Source organism: Hippoglossus hippoglossus, chromosome 7, assembly GCF_009819705.1.
Source record: "Hippoglossus hippoglossus isolate fHipHip1 chromosome 7, fHipHip1.pri, whole genome shotgun sequence".
In the NCBI taxonomy this organism is placed as follows: Eukaryota; Metazoa; Chordata; class Actinopteri; order Pleuronectiformes; family Pleuronectidae; genus Hippoglossus; species Hippoglossus hippoglossus.
The window spans coordinates 15,653,624-15,669,914 of record NC_047157.1 but is presented as its reverse complement, the minus strand read 5'-3'; the positions used below and the strand labels follow the sequence as shown (position 1 = coordinate 15,669,914).

General features: G+C 45.5%; 2 protein-coding genes across 4 annotated transcripts in view; one reads left to right on the top strand and one right to left on the bottom strand.

Annotated features, from left to right (window-relative positions):
- The window catches only part of lrp1ab (low density lipoprotein receptor-related protein 1Ab), an 88,608-nt gene that overhangs the window by 56,553 nt on the left and 15,764 nt on the right, over positions 1-16,291 (top strand). For all 3 annotated transcript variants that reach the window (XM_034591177.1, XM_034591179.1, XM_034591178.1), the window contains exons 28-57: positions 701-832; positions 1,762-1,989; positions 2,143-2,317; positions 2,578-2,672; positions 2,802-2,951; positions 3,147-3,287; positions 3,405-3,533; positions 3,624-3,755; positions 3,875-4,009; positions 4,097-4,226; positions 4,358-4,484; positions 4,806-4,957; positions 5,105-5,229; positions 5,509-5,883; positions 9,755-9,944; positions 10,124-10,328; positions 10,429-10,621; positions 11,136-11,261; positions 11,375-11,503; positions 11,747-11,866; positions 12,158-12,271; positions 12,383-12,532; positions 12,628-12,750; positions 12,915-13,031; positions 13,131-13,259; positions 13,358-13,486; positions 14,175-14,315; positions 14,452-14,639; positions 15,664-15,847; positions 15,944-16,029. In XM_034591177.1, coding sequence (XP_034447068.1) covers positions 701-832; positions 1,762-1,989; positions 2,143-2,317; positions 2,578-2,672; positions 2,802-2,951; positions 3,147-3,287; positions 3,405-3,533; positions 3,624-3,755; positions 3,875-4,009; positions 4,097-4,226; positions 4,358-4,484; positions 4,806-4,957; positions 5,105-5,229; positions 5,509-5,883; positions 9,755-9,944; positions 10,124-10,328; positions 10,429-10,621; positions 11,136-11,261; positions 11,375-11,503; positions 11,747-11,866; positions 12,158-12,271; positions 12,383-12,532; positions 12,628-12,750; positions 12,915-13,031; positions 13,131-13,259; positions 13,358-13,486; positions 14,175-14,315; positions 14,452-14,639; positions 15,664-15,847; positions 15,944-16,029 — 4,550 coding nt within the window. The remainder of the gene's footprint in view (positions 1-700; positions 833-1,761; positions 1,990-2,142; positions 2,318-2,577; positions 2,673-2,801; positions 2,952-3,146; positions 3,288-3,404; positions 3,534-3,623; positions 3,756-3,874; positions 4,010-4,096; positions 4,227-4,357; positions 4,485-4,805; positions 4,958-5,104; positions 5,230-5,508; positions 5,884-9,754; positions 9,945-10,123; positions 10,329-10,428; positions 10,622-11,135; positions 11,262-11,374; positions 11,504-11,746; positions 11,867-12,157; positions 12,272-12,382; positions 12,533-12,627; positions 12,751-12,914; positions 13,032-13,130; positions 13,260-13,357; positions 13,487-14,174; positions 14,316-14,451; positions 14,640-15,663; positions 15,848-15,943; positions 16,030-16,291) is intronic.
- LOC117764993 (galanin receptor type 1-like) lies at positions 5,908-7,964 on the bottom strand. Its single transcript, XM_034591187.1, has one exon. It carries the CDS (start codon positions 7,663-7,665, stop codon positions 6,634-6,636), a length of 1,032 nt encoding a protein of 343 aa, XP_034447078.1. The 5' UTR covers positions 7,666-7,964; the 3' UTR covers positions 5,908-6,633.

Below are 16,291 nucleotides of genomic sequence, written 5' to 3'. Positions count from 1 at the left end.
GAGGCAGGGAAGAGGGATCTCATGGAATGCTTGATTGACAGCTGCAACCAGTGTCCATGACTGTGACGAGGCAACAAGCGGCGTTGACAGGTTTTGCACCCTCGCTCTCCTTGTGGGTCCATTACACTCTGGAAAATGAGAAAATAACTTTCGACTGTGATACTCTGGAAACTGCATCTGACATTAAAACTATTAGCTTAGCCTGTTACGACATGTATATGTTACTTTCATGCTTTTTTTCTACATTTTTGAGCTGATATGAGAGCATTTCCGTGATCAGCTTCACCAGCCCGCCCTTACTAGCTTCAGTTGGACAGGACGAGAACGTTTTAATGTCCCTCGGTTTTTAAACATGTGCATCATTAGCTGTTTGGTTGAGTTGAAGCGTGACACTTTGGCCGACGCCATTACCTCTTTGAAAAACAGTTTGTCATCAAAGTGCAATGAATGCTAGGATTGGTTGGGCCCGGGAAGGATCCACCTCTTGGAGCCTTCGTCTCTCTGGAATGAAAGGATGCCTTTGCCGCTTTTAAAGAAGCCTCCAAAGTGCGACAGCATGTTATACTGCTGGGAGACGCAAGGGGTTAGGGTCCAGTCCTCAAATGCAGCTTCTGGAAGATGCAGCCCCTAAATTGAGACACCTCCTCTTATTCATCTTTCTTGCTTTTTCTTTAATATTTCTTTTCTTTCTCTGTTTTAGCTCCCAACCCATGTGCCACCAGTGACGGCAAAGGCCCGTGCTCCCACCTCTGTCTCATCAACTTCAACCAGACCTTCTCCTGTGCCTGCCCTCACCTCATGAAGCTGCAGCCTGACAAGCGAACCTGCAAAGGTAAGAACACACAAGCACACACCTGCAGACTGTGCACAGAGAATGTGCACACAATACTGGGACATATAATCCGTGTCATTAAGGACCAAGGGAACAACTTTGTTTGCAGGGATCTTTTCTCACAGCTGTCAAGACTCTGGCAGTGAACTCTGCTCCGAGTGTGACACCAGCGTCACGAGCCGTCATCTCTCGTGACTGATTGCATCTCCCCTGTTTGTGCCACACTTTCATTCTAATATCATTTCATACGAAAGACTGTCACAAGTGATGTGCTGAAGTCTTCATTTAGTGCGGTGTGATTTCCTGATGGTTTTGAGGGGGGAGCCGTGGGACTCGATGTGCATGTGTGCACACGCTCCGATGTTGAGTGTCTGTCTAAATGTTTAGCATTCAGCAGAACAGTCCTCAGCAGTGTAGATGGAAGGATAATTGGATTAGAGGGCGTCTGATGCATTCCCCGGTAACGAGGGAGTTTTCAGGGAGTCTCAGCTGATTTAACAGATTTCAGTTGTTTTTTCCTGAACTCTGATTCATTCACTTCTTCAATCACATTCTTGATTGAGGGGGAGTTACCGGTTATCTCCACCTCCCGTCTCTCTGAGGGTAAACAACGCAACATGTTACTGGTTATTTTGACCCTCTCGAGCATCTGTCTCCTGGGATCCGGCTGGCTGCCTTTAACTGTGTTGGCGGTTGAGTAAGAAAACACATAAACTGAACTAAACCTTTAATCACAGTGAGCGCATAACAGTGTAGTGGGACAAACTAGAATGTAATAAAACGGGTTTTCTATGCAGATGTTATTGAAAATCTTATGTTAATTCTTTGTTGCTGATATTGGACTTAAACATTTTGTAGATATCACAGAAAGTAAAATTAACAGAAGTGATGAAAATCTTTCTTCCTCTACGTTTCCTTTTCTTCTCCAGAGTCTCGCAAGTTCCTTCTTTACGCTCGTCAGATTGAGATCCGAGGCGTGGACATCGACAACCCTTACTACAACTACATCATCTCCTTCACGGTGCCGGACATAGACAATGTGACCGCGGTCGACTACGACGCCGTGGAGCATCGCATCTACTGGTCAGACGTTCGAACGCAGACAATCAAGAGAGCTTTCATCAATGGCACAGGGGTGGAGACTGTGGTGTCAGCTGGTAAGAACAATCCTAGGAAAATTGGTGGCATCCTGTTTTTATAAAAATGTTTCCATTTCTCTTTTTGAAGTAATTATTTGAAATGAAATGTTTTTGATAACTGACTACATGCCCTGGAAGCTCTAACGTTTTCCCTCTGTGGATACTCCTCAGACCTTCCTAACGCCCATGGGCTGGCTGTGGACTGGGTGTCCAGGAACCTTTTCTGGACCAGCTATGATGCCAATAAGAAGCAGATCAATGTGGCCAGACTGGATGGGTCTTTCAAGAACGCTGTGATCCAGGGATTAGACAAGCCCCACTGCCTGGTGCTGCATCCTCTACTGGGGTAAGCATCATCTCCAGTTTGTTAGGCCTGTAATAGATTATGTGAATGCTTTCTGGTTGCCATTTCTTCCAGTAACACATCATTCTCTGACAGTCTTCTTCTTATTTTTTTGAAGAAATCACTTTTGAGACACAGTGATCAGTCTCTTTTTCTTTTTCTTCATTGATACATTTGCTTTTACACATTTGATGCTCCTGTTGCTTCGTTTACTCACTCCTCAAATCCTCTCTGCATCAAATATTATCCATATCCTTCCTCAGGAAGCTTTACTGGACTGATGGGGACAACATCAGCATGTCCAACATGGATGGTAGCAACAGCACCACACTTTTCACTGATCAGAAGGGACCAGTAGGTGAGCATACGTTTCCCCTCCGTCCTCCAAGAAACTGATTGAAGAATAATACTGAACTCTACAGGGTGAAAGCACAGACTAAGCAGATCAGTGTAAGAGTTGTACATGTTTAATTGTCTCCCCACACAGGCCTCTCTATTGACTTTGAGAAAGAGCAGCTGTACTGGATCAGCTCAGGGAACAGCACCATTAGCCGCTGTCAGATGAATGGATCTAACCTGGAGATCATGGAGGGTGTAAAAGGCAAACTTACCAAGGCTACTGCGCTGGCTATCATGGGTAAGATAAAAAGAAAAGAAAATAAATATTTGAATAGCAAGCGCACCAAATCTATTCATTTATCCTCTTTGGTTTCTGTGAGTATTTTATATTAGATGGATCGTATTATTACTTATATTCTGGGCAGATCCATATCTCAGAATCATTAGCCCACAATAAGGGAATAAAGATGTGAATCAATTCCCCTCACTCTAGGAGACAAGCTGTGGTGGGCCGATCAAGGAACTGACCAGATCGGAACTTGTAACAAGAGCGATGGAGGAGACTGGAAGGTTATGCGAAACAACACTTCTCCTATGATGCACATGAGGATCTACGATGAGGACGTGCAGAAAGGTACGAAATATCATTTGAAAATACTGTTAGTGCTGGTAGTTTTATCTTCTTCCTCTTCAGAGCCATTTCTCTGTTTTTGTGTGTTTATTTCTCACTGATCTTCTACCTGTTCTGCAGCAGGTATCAACCTGTGCAGTAACAACAACGGCGACTGCTCCCAGCTGTGTCTCCCCACCTCACCAACAACCAGGGCGTGCATGTGCACTGCAGGTTACAGCCTCAAGACGGGACAGCAGTCCTGCGAGGGTGAGACGCTGCGTCAAATCTACATTCACACATACAGTAGGAATGCAACGTGTCCTCAGAACAAAAAGTGAATGTACTTTCTCTGAGCAGGTATGGGCTCGTTCCTTCTTTACTCTGTTCATGAGGGAATCAGAGGAATTCCACTCGACCCCGCCGACAAATCTGACGCCTTGGTGCCAGTGTCTGGCACCTCTCTGGCTGTTGGCATCGACTTCCACGCCGGTGAGTGATGCCGAGGGACATCAGTGACTATGCAGCCGCGCTTAAGTGGCATTTTAAAGCTGTCATTAGCCCAGTGAATCGAATATTTATAGTGACACAAATGGCCTTTTCCTTTTCAGACAATGACACCATCTACTGGGTGGACATGGGCCTGAGCACCATCAGCAGGGCGAAGAGAGATCAGACGTGGAGAGAGGATGTGGTCACCAACGGCATTGGCCGGGTGGAGGGCATCACCGTTGACTGGATAGCAGGTTTGTACATATTCTATCCATCACCTGTGGATATTTCATTTTTGCTCAAGGACGACATAGCTGATTTCTGTCCCTGTGCTTTTATAGGAAACATTTACTGGACCGACCAGGGCTTTGACGTGATTGAGGTGGCCAGGCTGAATGGCTCGTTCCGCTATGTGGTCATTTCCCAGGGCCTGGACAAACCCAGAGCCATCACTGTCCACCCAGTGAAAGGGTAAGACTTCCTGCCAACAGTTTAACTCCATTAAGGCCCCCTGTAAATGGTGTGCAACGTACTTGGAGCTCTTTTGTTATTTTTCACTGAAATGCACCTTCAAATCATCGGTGGTGTGTCTCTGTGTGCAGGTATCTGTTCTGGACGGAGTGGGGTCAGTACCCTCGTATCGAGCGCTCTCGGTTGGACGGCACCCAGAGGTTGGTCATGGTCAATTCGAGCATCAGTTGGCCAAATGGAATCTCCATCGACTACGAGGTGCGGACTACAGCTGATATCATGCTGCTGAAATGTGTAGTTTGTACAAATGTTTTAGGATTTTAAGGTTTATTAATATATTTGAATTACAGCTGAATTATTGAATGATGTTTTATAATTACATTGCTTTAATGTAGCGCCAATAGATCAGAAAGGTTTTCAGAAAGATTTGTTAACATCAAGTGCTGTAGAAAATAAGCTAGAGGTAAAATTAAATATATCCTAGTGGCATGATACCGTTACATCAATACTCATAATCTGCGTTCTGAAAATGTGACTTGAATAATCAGCACAGCTTCATGTCTGGCTCTGTGTCTGCAGGATGGTTTTCTGTACTGGTGCGATGCCAGGACGGACAAGATCGAGCGCATCAACCTGGAGACTGGAGACAACAGGGAGCTGGTGCTGGCCAACAACAACATGGACATGTTTGCTGTTTCTGTTTTTGAGGAATACATTTACTGGAGCGATCGGTCAGTCCAGTGGAGAAATAAGTTTGTTTCTTAAACCATCCTTCTAATCTATCCATACTTTCTGTTGAACAGCATTTCAATCATGGGGACAATGTCACATTGTAATGTCGTGTTAATTTACACATGGATTTGTTGTCTTTTGTTTAGCACTCATGCCAATGGCTCCATTAAGAGAGGCAGCAAAGACAATGCTACAGATGCTGTGCAGCTCAGGACTGGTATTGGTGTGCAGCTGAAAGACATCAAGGTTTTCAACAGAGCCAGGCAGCAAGGTAGAAAAACACACAAAACATACACACGCCTAAACTTATCATGAGCCTCTCAGAATTTCATGCAAAAAATGTCCATAAAAATCAGTTTTCAAGAAGAGTGAGCTGCCCATGCATATTCTCACATGTAGAGAAAACAACTCCTCACACGCACAATAATAATAAAAAATGTTTTACCACCCAACTTTATGAAAAAGCCCAGGAATCGCTGAAATGCTGCATTTAACCAGGCTCATTATTTGTTTAACAACACACCTCATAAACGTGTCACACTCTCCCCAGGCACCAATGTCTGCAAAGACAACAATGGCGGCTGTGAGCAGCTGTGTCTCTATCGTGGCAACGCAGAGCGCACCTGCGCCTGTGCTCACGGCATGCTGGCAGAGGACAACCGCAGCTGCCGCGACTATGACGGCTACCTGCTGTACTCGGAGCGTACCATTCTGAAGAGCATCCACCTCTCCGACGAGACCAACCTCAACGCGCCAATCAAGCCGTTCGAGGACCCCGACCACATGAAGAACGTCATCGCCCTCAGCTTCGACTACCACGGCGGCGGAGGGAAGGGTACCAACCGCATCTTCTTCAGCGACATCCACTTCGGAAACATCCAGCAGATCAACGATGATGGCACAGACCGCAAGATTGTGGTGGACAGTAAGTGTGGCGTTTCTATTTTTTCATCAGGAAGTGCGAGTGCCATTACACATCAGTCATTACGGCAGGTAAACATTTCCCTCGGCTCAGTATGAAAACACATTTAAGCCTTTTCCGTTATCATCTCCATTAATAACTGAATGTTGTCCCTCATCCCCCGACACTGTAAACAGCTGTCATCACACATTCTGACAACACAAACACCCAGGAGGATCCCCTGTACCACACACACACACACACACACACACACACACACACACACACACACACACACACAGCTGCAGCTTCTCTACCAGAGACAGAGACTGACATCACTTTGTGCTCCCACTTGAAGAAGATGCGTGCACACACACACACACACACACACACACACACACACAGACTGTGCTTTTGGCTTGTTTCAACACTGAAGTATCTTTTTAAATGATTCAAGAGTAGCTTGTTGAACTCCATCCTGAGAAACATGGCATTTAAAAGCTCTGGACCAAAGCTGTTGTTGGAAAAGCAATATTCTTTGATAGGAAAGACAGGAAAACAAGTTAGATACATAGGGTATGTGTGTTTATTGATTTATGGGGGGTTGTTTGGCAACACATCACCTTGAATATTTTTCTTTATACTTTCCACATTTATCTGTGTAGTGATAGTATTTAATGAAATGATAATATTCTCATTAAAATCACAAAGTTTTTAACTAGCCCTATTTCCAGGAGGAACTAAGTAATGAGGTAGCTCTGTGTTTCCTTCTGGTCAAAGACTCTGTCCTCTGGTGTCCAGCTCAAAGGGCTGTACCATGTCTCTGCTCCTGACCTGAGGACACACGATCAGGCAGCTTTTGCACCAGGCCCAGCGCTCTCTCCCCAGCTCCAGTAAATCTCGTCTGAACTTCTGAGACATGAATCCATACAGCACAGGGTTCACCACGGCTACCGAGGATGCCAGCAGTCTGGCCAGGATGGCAATGATATTGTAGCCAGGCGAGTCTGTTACTGTTCCGCCGATGAAGGAGAACATGAGGGCGTAGGAGGGCAGCCACAGCAGAGTGAAGACCAGCACCAGGAGAGCTGAGGTGTGAGTGACCTGACTCTGGTAGCGTTCCAGCTGGAGAGCGTTCCCCAGCAGCCGCGCATGTCGAAGGAAACAGTAGATCTTGGCGTACATCAACACAATAATGCCTAGAGGTAGGGCGAAGCCAAACAGGAACAGAGCAATGCTGTAAACTAGCTGGCTGAAATCAGACAGAAAGGCGAAGCAGTACACGCCGCCGGACATGGTAACCGTGCGGAAGGCGAACTGCGGCGCCGCCAGGGTCGAGGCTGGGACCCAGAGCAGGGCCACTGTCAGCTTTATGCGTCTGTGCATTCGCAAACGGTACGCACAGGCGGAGTGTACCACGGTGAGGTAGCGCGTCACAGCCAAAGCTGCCAGGGTGAAGACCGAGGCGGTGGAGCAGGCCACGCCCAGGAAGCTGATGGCTTTGCACAGGAAGCTGCCAAACGGCCAGAAACCCAGGGTGATGGCGGAGGTGTGGAAGGGCAGGCAGAGCAGCAGCAGCAGGTCGGCAGCGCTCAGGGCCAGCAGGAGGGTGTCCGTGCCATGCGGGGGTTGACTCTGCTTCCTCCGCCTGCCTCTGAGGATGATGATGACGAGGATTTGGCCCACAATGCCAGTCACCAGAATCAGCCCGTCTAAGATGGGCACCAGGGCTTTAACCAAAGCCTCATCAGCCCGGTGGATTTGTCCAAGGCTGCTGGTGTTTACCTGCTGCCCCAAAGTCTCCATGCATTCACACACAAGAGTCAGATTAATGTAACGGCCTGGTACTGTGCCTCCGAGCAGCGTTTTTCACAAAGTGGGAGTGCGTTCAACAAAAGCATCACTACACTCCATTGAGACAATCGGTACTCTCACTATAATAGCAGTTAGATAAGTTGTGTAAATCGTACTGGTGAGTCGACAACCTCATTGACATTTAGAGTCTTGACAACAGAAGAGAGAGAGTAAATTGAACTTTGAAAGATAAACAGTCCATTGTTATTCATTTTCAGGTGCAAAGAGATATCTGCAGTCCAGTGTCACTTAAAAAGGTTGCACGTTTTTCTGTTGCTCACTGGCGTCTCAAATGTATCTCAACTCTTTTTTATCCCCCTGCTCTTTGAAGTAACTAAAATCACTTTAGGGCGATAATGTGGCAAAGTCCATTTGCTGAAAACACAAATCAAAGAGCAGGCTCAGAGAGAAACTGTTTTTCTTTTTTAACATGACCTTAAAGAGCGTGCAGGCTTTCCCTGGGCTGCATCAGCATCTCCTTTGTAATCCAAGGAGGAGCCGTCTTCAAAGTTGGAGAGATGCTCTATTGATTTCTTGAAACCAGGCAACGGTGGACAAATTCATCCCAGTAGCCGCTGACAGACGTTCCACTTTGAAAACCAGTCAATGCTACAGTGAGCGGCCACCGCAGCAGGAGGCACGTTGTCCACTTAGAAGCTCCTCGGAGACGCCGCGGGCAGAAGAGTTGCTGTTCGATTCAACGTGGCGTTCAGTCATCGAAGAAAAAAAAAAAAACCATGAATATAGGTGGTGATAAAAAATGAAGTAATTCTCAGGTGGATCACAGCGCGACTCCTGCGGTTGTCAGAGAGCCTCCTGTCTCTGAGTGGCAATGTTCTTCCCTTCAGGTTGTCTCCATTGTTTGCACAGTGACCAGGGGCTGAGCTGATCTCGGCGAGGGGAGGGGAGACCGTGTTGAATCTCATTAAGTAGTACTGCGTGGAACAAACTTAATTCCAAACTTCATTCCTGTTCAAAGTGGGGTCGCGTTTGAATCCGAGTGATTAGCTGCCCGTGCTCACCTTCTTCTCATATCTGTCTCCTGCAGCCTGATGCATAAAAAAAAAACCTTATTCCCATGACTCTGTGTTTATTCTTAAACTGCTCTTTTAGTTGAGGTTAGTTAGGTTGGTTTCCAGCGTATTCAGCATTCAAATTAAGGTTGATTATGGCACTTTGTTATTCATCTGAAACATCTATTAAAGGGCAATTATTGACTTTCAGCCAAAAGCAAACAGTTGTGAGTGTTCAGGTTTTTATTGGTGGGGGTAAGTGCTCATAAATGTGGTTGCTAGTGTGACGAATAACAGATGGATGCACACACCTTGGAGCCCAGAAGACTGCAGTACAGTACGGCGTCCTTTTCCATGATGTCGTGTGTCATGTATGCAGCACAGATATGAACAGTGTCCGATGATGTGTGCTGTGAGTGCAGGGGGTCGCAGGGCACAAAAAAGGACGACGGATATCCAGAACAGCCGCTTTATCTCTGCCGTTCACGGCTGACTTCCTCGCCGCGCCCTCTGTCCCTAAAGTGACTCAAGCTGTTCTATTTGCAATCTTCGCCGTGGACGCGAGCGTCCGCAGGGAGCTGTGTTTGTATGTGCAGGCAGTCGGCTATAAAATGACAGGATGATCCAAACTGTGTAAAGTCTTTCCAGGAACAGCAGGCTTGGTAAATACTCAGATGAGTTAGGTACCGCTGCCATTTTACTTCTTTTTTCAACCTTATCCTTCCTCACAGCGTTTCACCATTCGTAGACTGATGAGGGAAGATGTGGGAAAAAAGCATTTACCGCTGCCTCATTAATGAAGTGTCACTAACGCAGGCAACTTGTTACAACCATGACGGTGATTAATGATTTGTTGAATTCTCACTGAATGTCCTCATTAAAGCTGCTACCAACACCCCTGAGAGGTGATATTATTTTATACTGAAATATAAACTTGGTTCTTCTCAAGCCTAAAGAACCAAAGGTGGAAAAACTCTTTGTGAAAAGGTCCAAAATATTTACCAACTTCTTCCTTCTCTGTTCCGCAGATGTCGGGTCAGTCGAGGGCCTGGCGTACCACCGCGGTTGGGATACATTGTACTGGACCAGTTACACAACCTCCACCATCACTCGCCACACTGTGGCTCAGAGCCGCTCTGTGGCCTATAACCGCAACACTGTGGTCACTATGTCTGGAGAAGACCACCCCAGAGCCTTTGTGCTGGACGAGTGTCAGGAGTGAGTCATTGATATTGAAACTCGGTGTTCTGCACTCGGGGCCCAGTTCCAGTCGTATATCTTTCTGTTTTCCTTTTCCAACAGAAGATTTATTTTACTTCACTGAACCGTAACTTTTGTACCGAGACGTTTTGGGAGCGTCAACATAATGCTCGTCCTGTGTTTGTCTCCCGCTACAGTCTCATGTTCTGGACTAACTGGAACGAGCAGGCTCCCAGCATCATGAGGGCGTCTCTGAATGGAGCCAATGTGCTCGTGATCATCGGCAGCGACATTAAGACTCCCAACGGCCTGGCCATAGATCACCGGGCTGAGAAACTCTACTTCTCTGACGCCACCTTGGACAAGATTGAACGCTGTGAATATGATGGAAGCAGCCGTTATGTGAGACATAATCTTTCTCTTTTTTTTCTTCTTCTTGTGGCTGTAAAAAAAGAAGCATCGAGACGTTCGGTGAACTGATGCCCGTTATTTTCTCCTTCAGGTCTTGTTGAAGAATGAGCCCGTCCACCCGTTTGGCCTGGCTGTGTACGGAGACTACATCTTCTGGACCGACTGGGTGAGGAGGGCCGTCCTCCGAGCGGACAAGTACACGGGAGGAGACATGAAGGTGCTGCGTGCCGACATCCCTCAGCAGCCAATGGGCATCGTCGCTGTGGCTAATGACTCCAACAGCTGTGAGTATTGTTCATTGAATGACCACATTGCTCTGTCCCTTAGTTTGACCATCCACCATTTTGCTCCAGACTGGAATACCTCAACAAATTGGAGCCCAACTAATATTGATTTTTGGGAACCAATACTGATATTGGGGGGGGGGGGGGGGGGGGGAAATAATTCTGATACAGCGGCCAACATATTTATTTTTAAAGGATTTCATGATGTCATTATCAAACCTTATCACAGAGAAATGTAATTAACTTGATATTTAACAGTTTAACTACATAGTCTTACAAATAACTTCAGTACAGTCCCATGAAATGTTATCAAGCTGCACCACATTTCACACACTCATAGAAATCAGTCGCTTAAATGTGCCTTTTTTTTATTCATCCATTAATTATTTCCTGGAAAATCAGTGAAAATAGAATTTAAATACCAGTATGCAGATACCAGTATGTGATGCTGGGCTTTTTTGTCATGTAGAGGGAAAAACAAATTCTTTGACACTCTGCGTTCTGCATCCTTCAGGTGAGTTCTCTCCTTGCCGAACAAATAACGGAGGCTGCCAAGACCTGTGTCTGCCCACATCCGACGGACGGGTCAACTGTAGTTGCCGCGGAGAACGACAGCTTCTGGAAGACAACACCTGCTCTTGTAAGTGAAACAGAAAGTCCTCAATCACTATTTCAGGATCAAATATTACTATGACTTTCCTCTTGATCATAAGGTTGCTTGTCATTTGAAATCAGATGTGTCTCCCTCACCAGCACTGAATATATCCTGTGGAAGTGTGGACGACTTTGAGTGTGGAAACGGTGACTGTATCAACTACAGCCTGACCTGCGACGGCATGGCCCACTGCAAGGACAAGTCTGATGAGAAACAGTCGTATTGTGGTGAGTTTCCTCATGGAGCTGTTTGTTAGAGAACAACGAGCTGCCACAGGTTAGAGATTATTGGCTGATTATCATGTTCAAACCAATTTAGAACGAGAGAGAGAACAGGTAATCAGTTTCAATCAATATATACAGAACAGATTATCAGTTTCAGTGATGAATTGGTGGATTAGGTTGTTTCAAAAAAAGGTAAACATGACTCTGCACTTCAGCGATCTCTAAACAACTGCTCATCCTCCACAGCCAATCGTATTTGTAAGAAAGGCTACAGACGCTGCATCAACGGTCGCTGTATCGGCCATCAGTTCTGGTGCGACGGCACCGATGACTGTGGTGACCATTCAGATGAACTGCCCTGTAACAGTAAGTCATTTATGTCCATTTTATTTTATTTGAATTTTTTACTTGCAAAGACAAACCAACGTGAAGTTTCTTTGAGCATCGTTAAAATAGCTCTTATTAAATAATCACATTTTATCAGATTATTGCACATTTTGACACAACATTGCAGTGTTTTTGCTGATCAAACTGCTGGATCTGCACATTTAAATGTCACCTTAACTGCATTTGTTCGGTCTGAGAGGAGCTATAGAGTGTAATAATTATAAATTGTATATATAATGCTTATAATGCTCTATGCTGTGCTTCCTGCAGTGACCCTGTGCAAAGTAGGAGAGTACCAGTGCAAAGACGGAAGCTGCATCTCCAACTTCAGCCGCTGTGACCAGGTGGTCAACTGTGAAGATGCAGGCGATGAAATGAACTGCCGTAAGTGATCTGCAGTTATTCAGTGAACTTGCTGACAAACAAAACCTCCTTGGCGGTGAGTCCGTTTTTTTAAGGGTCGTTTTTAAAAATCCTTGTCCTTTTTTTTCTCAGAGGCCACAGATTGTTCCCGTTTCTTCCGCCTCGGAGTGAAAGGCGTGTCCTTCCAGAGCTGTGAGAAAACCACTCTGTGTTATCTGCCCTCGTGGGTCTGTGACGGCAACAACGACTGTGGAGACTCTTCCGATGAGAAGAACTGCCCAGGTTTCGTGCTTTCTTTCTCCCCCCCTCTGAGTGAATTCAACTGTTCATAACATTTTCATAGATCTTACATGATGTTTTTGTCTGTTGCCCTGCAGATAAGAGGAAGCCTAAATGTCCAGTCAACTTCTTTGCTTGTCCCAGCGGTCGCTGCATTCCCATGAGCTGGACCTGTGATAAGGAGAACGACTGTGAGAACGGAGCTGATGAGACTCACTGTGGTCAGTCCTCTACAGAGTCGTCCTCTGTAACACAAAGCATACCAGAATAACCAGTGTTTTTCTTTAGACTTCCTACCGCACATGGAAAACATGAGTTACGGTCAGAGTAAATTAAAATAATTTCTCTGAAATGCTGAGCTCTCCTTCTCTTCTTTCCTTTGCAGACAAGTTTTGCACATCCACCCAGTTTGAATGTGGAAACCATCGCTGTATTTCCAGTCACTGGGTGTGTGACGGCTCTGATGACTGTGGCGATGGTTCTGATGAGGACCAGAAATGCAGTAAGTGACATATTACTCACACTCACCGATGTAAGTAATACGCCCAAGCCCGGTCGAGGCGTTCAACTTAACGCGATCTTTCCCATAACGTCGTCACAGAATCTAAGACCTGCAGTCCTGAGGCTTTCCAGTGTCCTGGTTCCCACATGTGTGTCTCGCAGCGCTGGAAGTGCGATGGAGACAAAGACTGTCCTGATGGAGCAGATGAGAGCGTCAAGGCTGGCTGCAGTGAGTGGGACACTTTGAAATAACACCATGAAAAATATGCAGAAACCTTCCATGTCCATTGACCAGTGTGTGTGTGTGTGTGTGTGTTCTTCCTCCAGCGTACACCAACAACACGTGTGATTCCGAGAATGAGTTCATGTGCCAGAACAGACAGTGTATCCCCAAACACTTTGTGTGCGACCACGACATTGACTGCTCCGATGGTTCAGACGAATCCCCAGAATGTGGTGAGTGCCTGTGATTTTTGTGTCTTGGGAGAGAAATCGAGTCGAAAGAAAAGAGAGTTTGTGAGAGAATGTGATTGGTGATCGTTTCTTGTTGTGAACACGATATCTAAAAAAACGCCTTGTGGGAATTTCTTCAAATCTTGTACAAATGTTCAGTTTGAGTCAAGGATAAACTGATACGATTTTCGTGGTCAAAGGTCAACGACGCTGTGACCTCACTTAACATGTTTATGGTCCTGTGAATGCGACAGCTCAGGAATTTCTCCAAACTCGGTATAAACATTCACTTGGACTCAAAGATGAACTCATTAGAGTTTGGTGGCCAGAAGTCAAAGGTCAAAGTCACATTGGTCTCACAAAACAGCTTTTGGCCTCTTGAACATGTTATCTCAAGTCTGCGCTTAGGTGATTTCTTCTCATTTTGACAAGTTGTCACTTGGACTCAAAGATGGACAGATTAGAATTGAGAGGTCAAAGGTCCCAGTGAGCTCATATGAGTGGGGGAAAAAATGCATGGAGACTGAAACTGCACTAGCTCTGAGGCGTACAGCAGCAGTGTAGCATTTCTAGTTTTATTTTTGATTTATTCTTAATTTAACCAGGAAGGTCCCAGTGACTCACAGATGATGAGTCATGGTAAAAGCAGTGATGCTGTTCTGTAAAGGTTAACGCTCTTGTCCTGTTGTAGAATATCCAACATGTGGCCCAGAAGAGTTCCGCTGTGCCAACGGCCGCTGCCTCAACCAGAAGAAGTGGGAGTGTGATGGAGAGTTTGACTGTCAGGATCGTTCTGATGAAGCTCCCAAGAACCCTCGCTGCACGGACTCAGGTAGACCTTATAGTGACCATTTTACACAAGGTTGATTTCTCTACCAAAGTAATGAGGCATTAGTTATGATATGAGTATCGTCTTGAAAGGCTGAGACAAGACACACATGTAACGAGCCACTCGTCTGTGATTTCAGAGAGGACGTGTAATGAGTCAGCCTTCATGTGCCACAACGGCAAGTGCTTGAACGAGACTCTGCTGTGTGACCGCAACGATGATTGTGGCGATGGCTCTGATGAACTCAACTGCTTCATCAACGAGTGTCTCAACAGTAAGATGAGTGGCTGCTCGCAGCTCTGTGATGACCTCAAGATCGGCTACAAGGTAAGCCCTCTAATTGGTTGTTGTAAAGTATTTTACTTTCTACTTTTTTTTTACGAATGCCTGCTGAAGTGAAACCACAGCAGCTATCAGACATGCACTGAGCTCTGTTTGTGAGAACACAAAGGTCTGAGTCAATCTTTGGAGTTTTTCCTGCCAGCTCCCGATTTTAAAAACATGCATAATGTCCAAGGAAGTGAATGCGAAAACAAAGCAGGAGATAATCTTGAAAATTCACATCAAGTGAGTGGGCGTGTTGATGACATTTCTATGAGAGAACACAAGCAAAATTGAGAAAAACAAAAAGAACACAAATATCTCAGGAAGAAAAAGAGGTGTCATATATACGTAGAGGATGCCAATGAAGACGTCAACTTAAAAAGAAAAGATGATTCGAGAGCTTTTGGTGTTGAAGGCGGACGCTGGTGTCGGATGTGTTGTAAACAAAAACATGCATTCCGCAACAGAATTAACGCGTCACATAATCCTCACCTGAACGCTTTCCTGTTGTTGTAAACGTCAGGAGAAAGTCTGGACCTAATTGTGTGGACATTTCTGAAAACAGCTTAGAGCAAATCAAACAACTTTGACGTCACATGTTTTGAGTGGCCAATAAATTAAACCTCCAACAGGCAGAGACAGTGGGGTGTCTGCTATTATTGGTGAGTGAGTGAAAAAAAATAGAAAATAGAACAATTTGGAAGCGCTGACTTCAAGCATGTGGTTATGTAAGACAAAAACATGTTTTGGCTTCTTGAAAGTTGGAGGCCAGTGCTGGAACAGCTTGAACTCTGTGTGAACCCTCATGTCTGTGGTGTTGAGGCTGGGGACTGAGCTTCAACTGAAAACCACAAGGAACTATTTAGATGTTGAGATATCAGTACCACAAAAACAAAATTAAGCTTTTGGTATAAGAAAACACTCGTCTGTCAGATTGATCTTTTTGAAAAACAGTGGTAGGCCCAGACTAAAGGTGAAAAGTGCCAGAGAGATTTTGACCTGTCTTCTGTGCTCTCGCCCTCCTCAGTGCCGCTGTCATCCCGGTTTCCAGCTGAAGCGAGATGGGAAAACGTGTGTGGATATAGACGAGTGCACAACCACCTACCCTTGTTCTCAGCGCTGCATCAACACACACGGCAGCTTCCACTGTCTCTGCGTGGACGGCTTTGAACTCAGCCCCAACGACCCCACCATCTGCAAGTCCACATCGGGTAAGAAGTTCACGGGCATGTTTTAAATTTGACAGATTTAGTCCATAGCCAGTTCAATCCTGCAGCATGCGTTTTCTGTTTGGTCTTTGTGTGCAGAGGAGGAGCCCTACCTGATCTTTGCTAACCGCTACTACCTGAGGAAACTCAACCTGGATGGTTCCAACTACACTCTGATAAAACAGGTAAGCGTCTCGCCTTTCCTGGTTCCACTGGTGGAGGAAGTACTCAGACATTTAACTTGTGTAAAAAAAGTACAAATAAAGAGACTAAAACATTCTCAAGTAAAAGTACCACATTCACTTTTCTACTGCGTAACCGCAAGTGCTTGCTGTTAGATGTACTTAAAGTTTTAAAAGTAAAAGTACTTGCTGAGTGTAGCCTTTTCCCCTAATGCATCAGTCTACTAAATTATTATGGCAGAGTCTCTGCTGTGTTTCTTCCAAA

Bases quoted from the DNA above. Each gene is read 5' to 3' on its own strand.
- LOC117764993 (XM_034591187.1), bottom strand. From the start codon at position 7,665: ATGGAGACTTTGGGGCAGCAGGTAAACACCAGCAGCCTTGGACAAATC.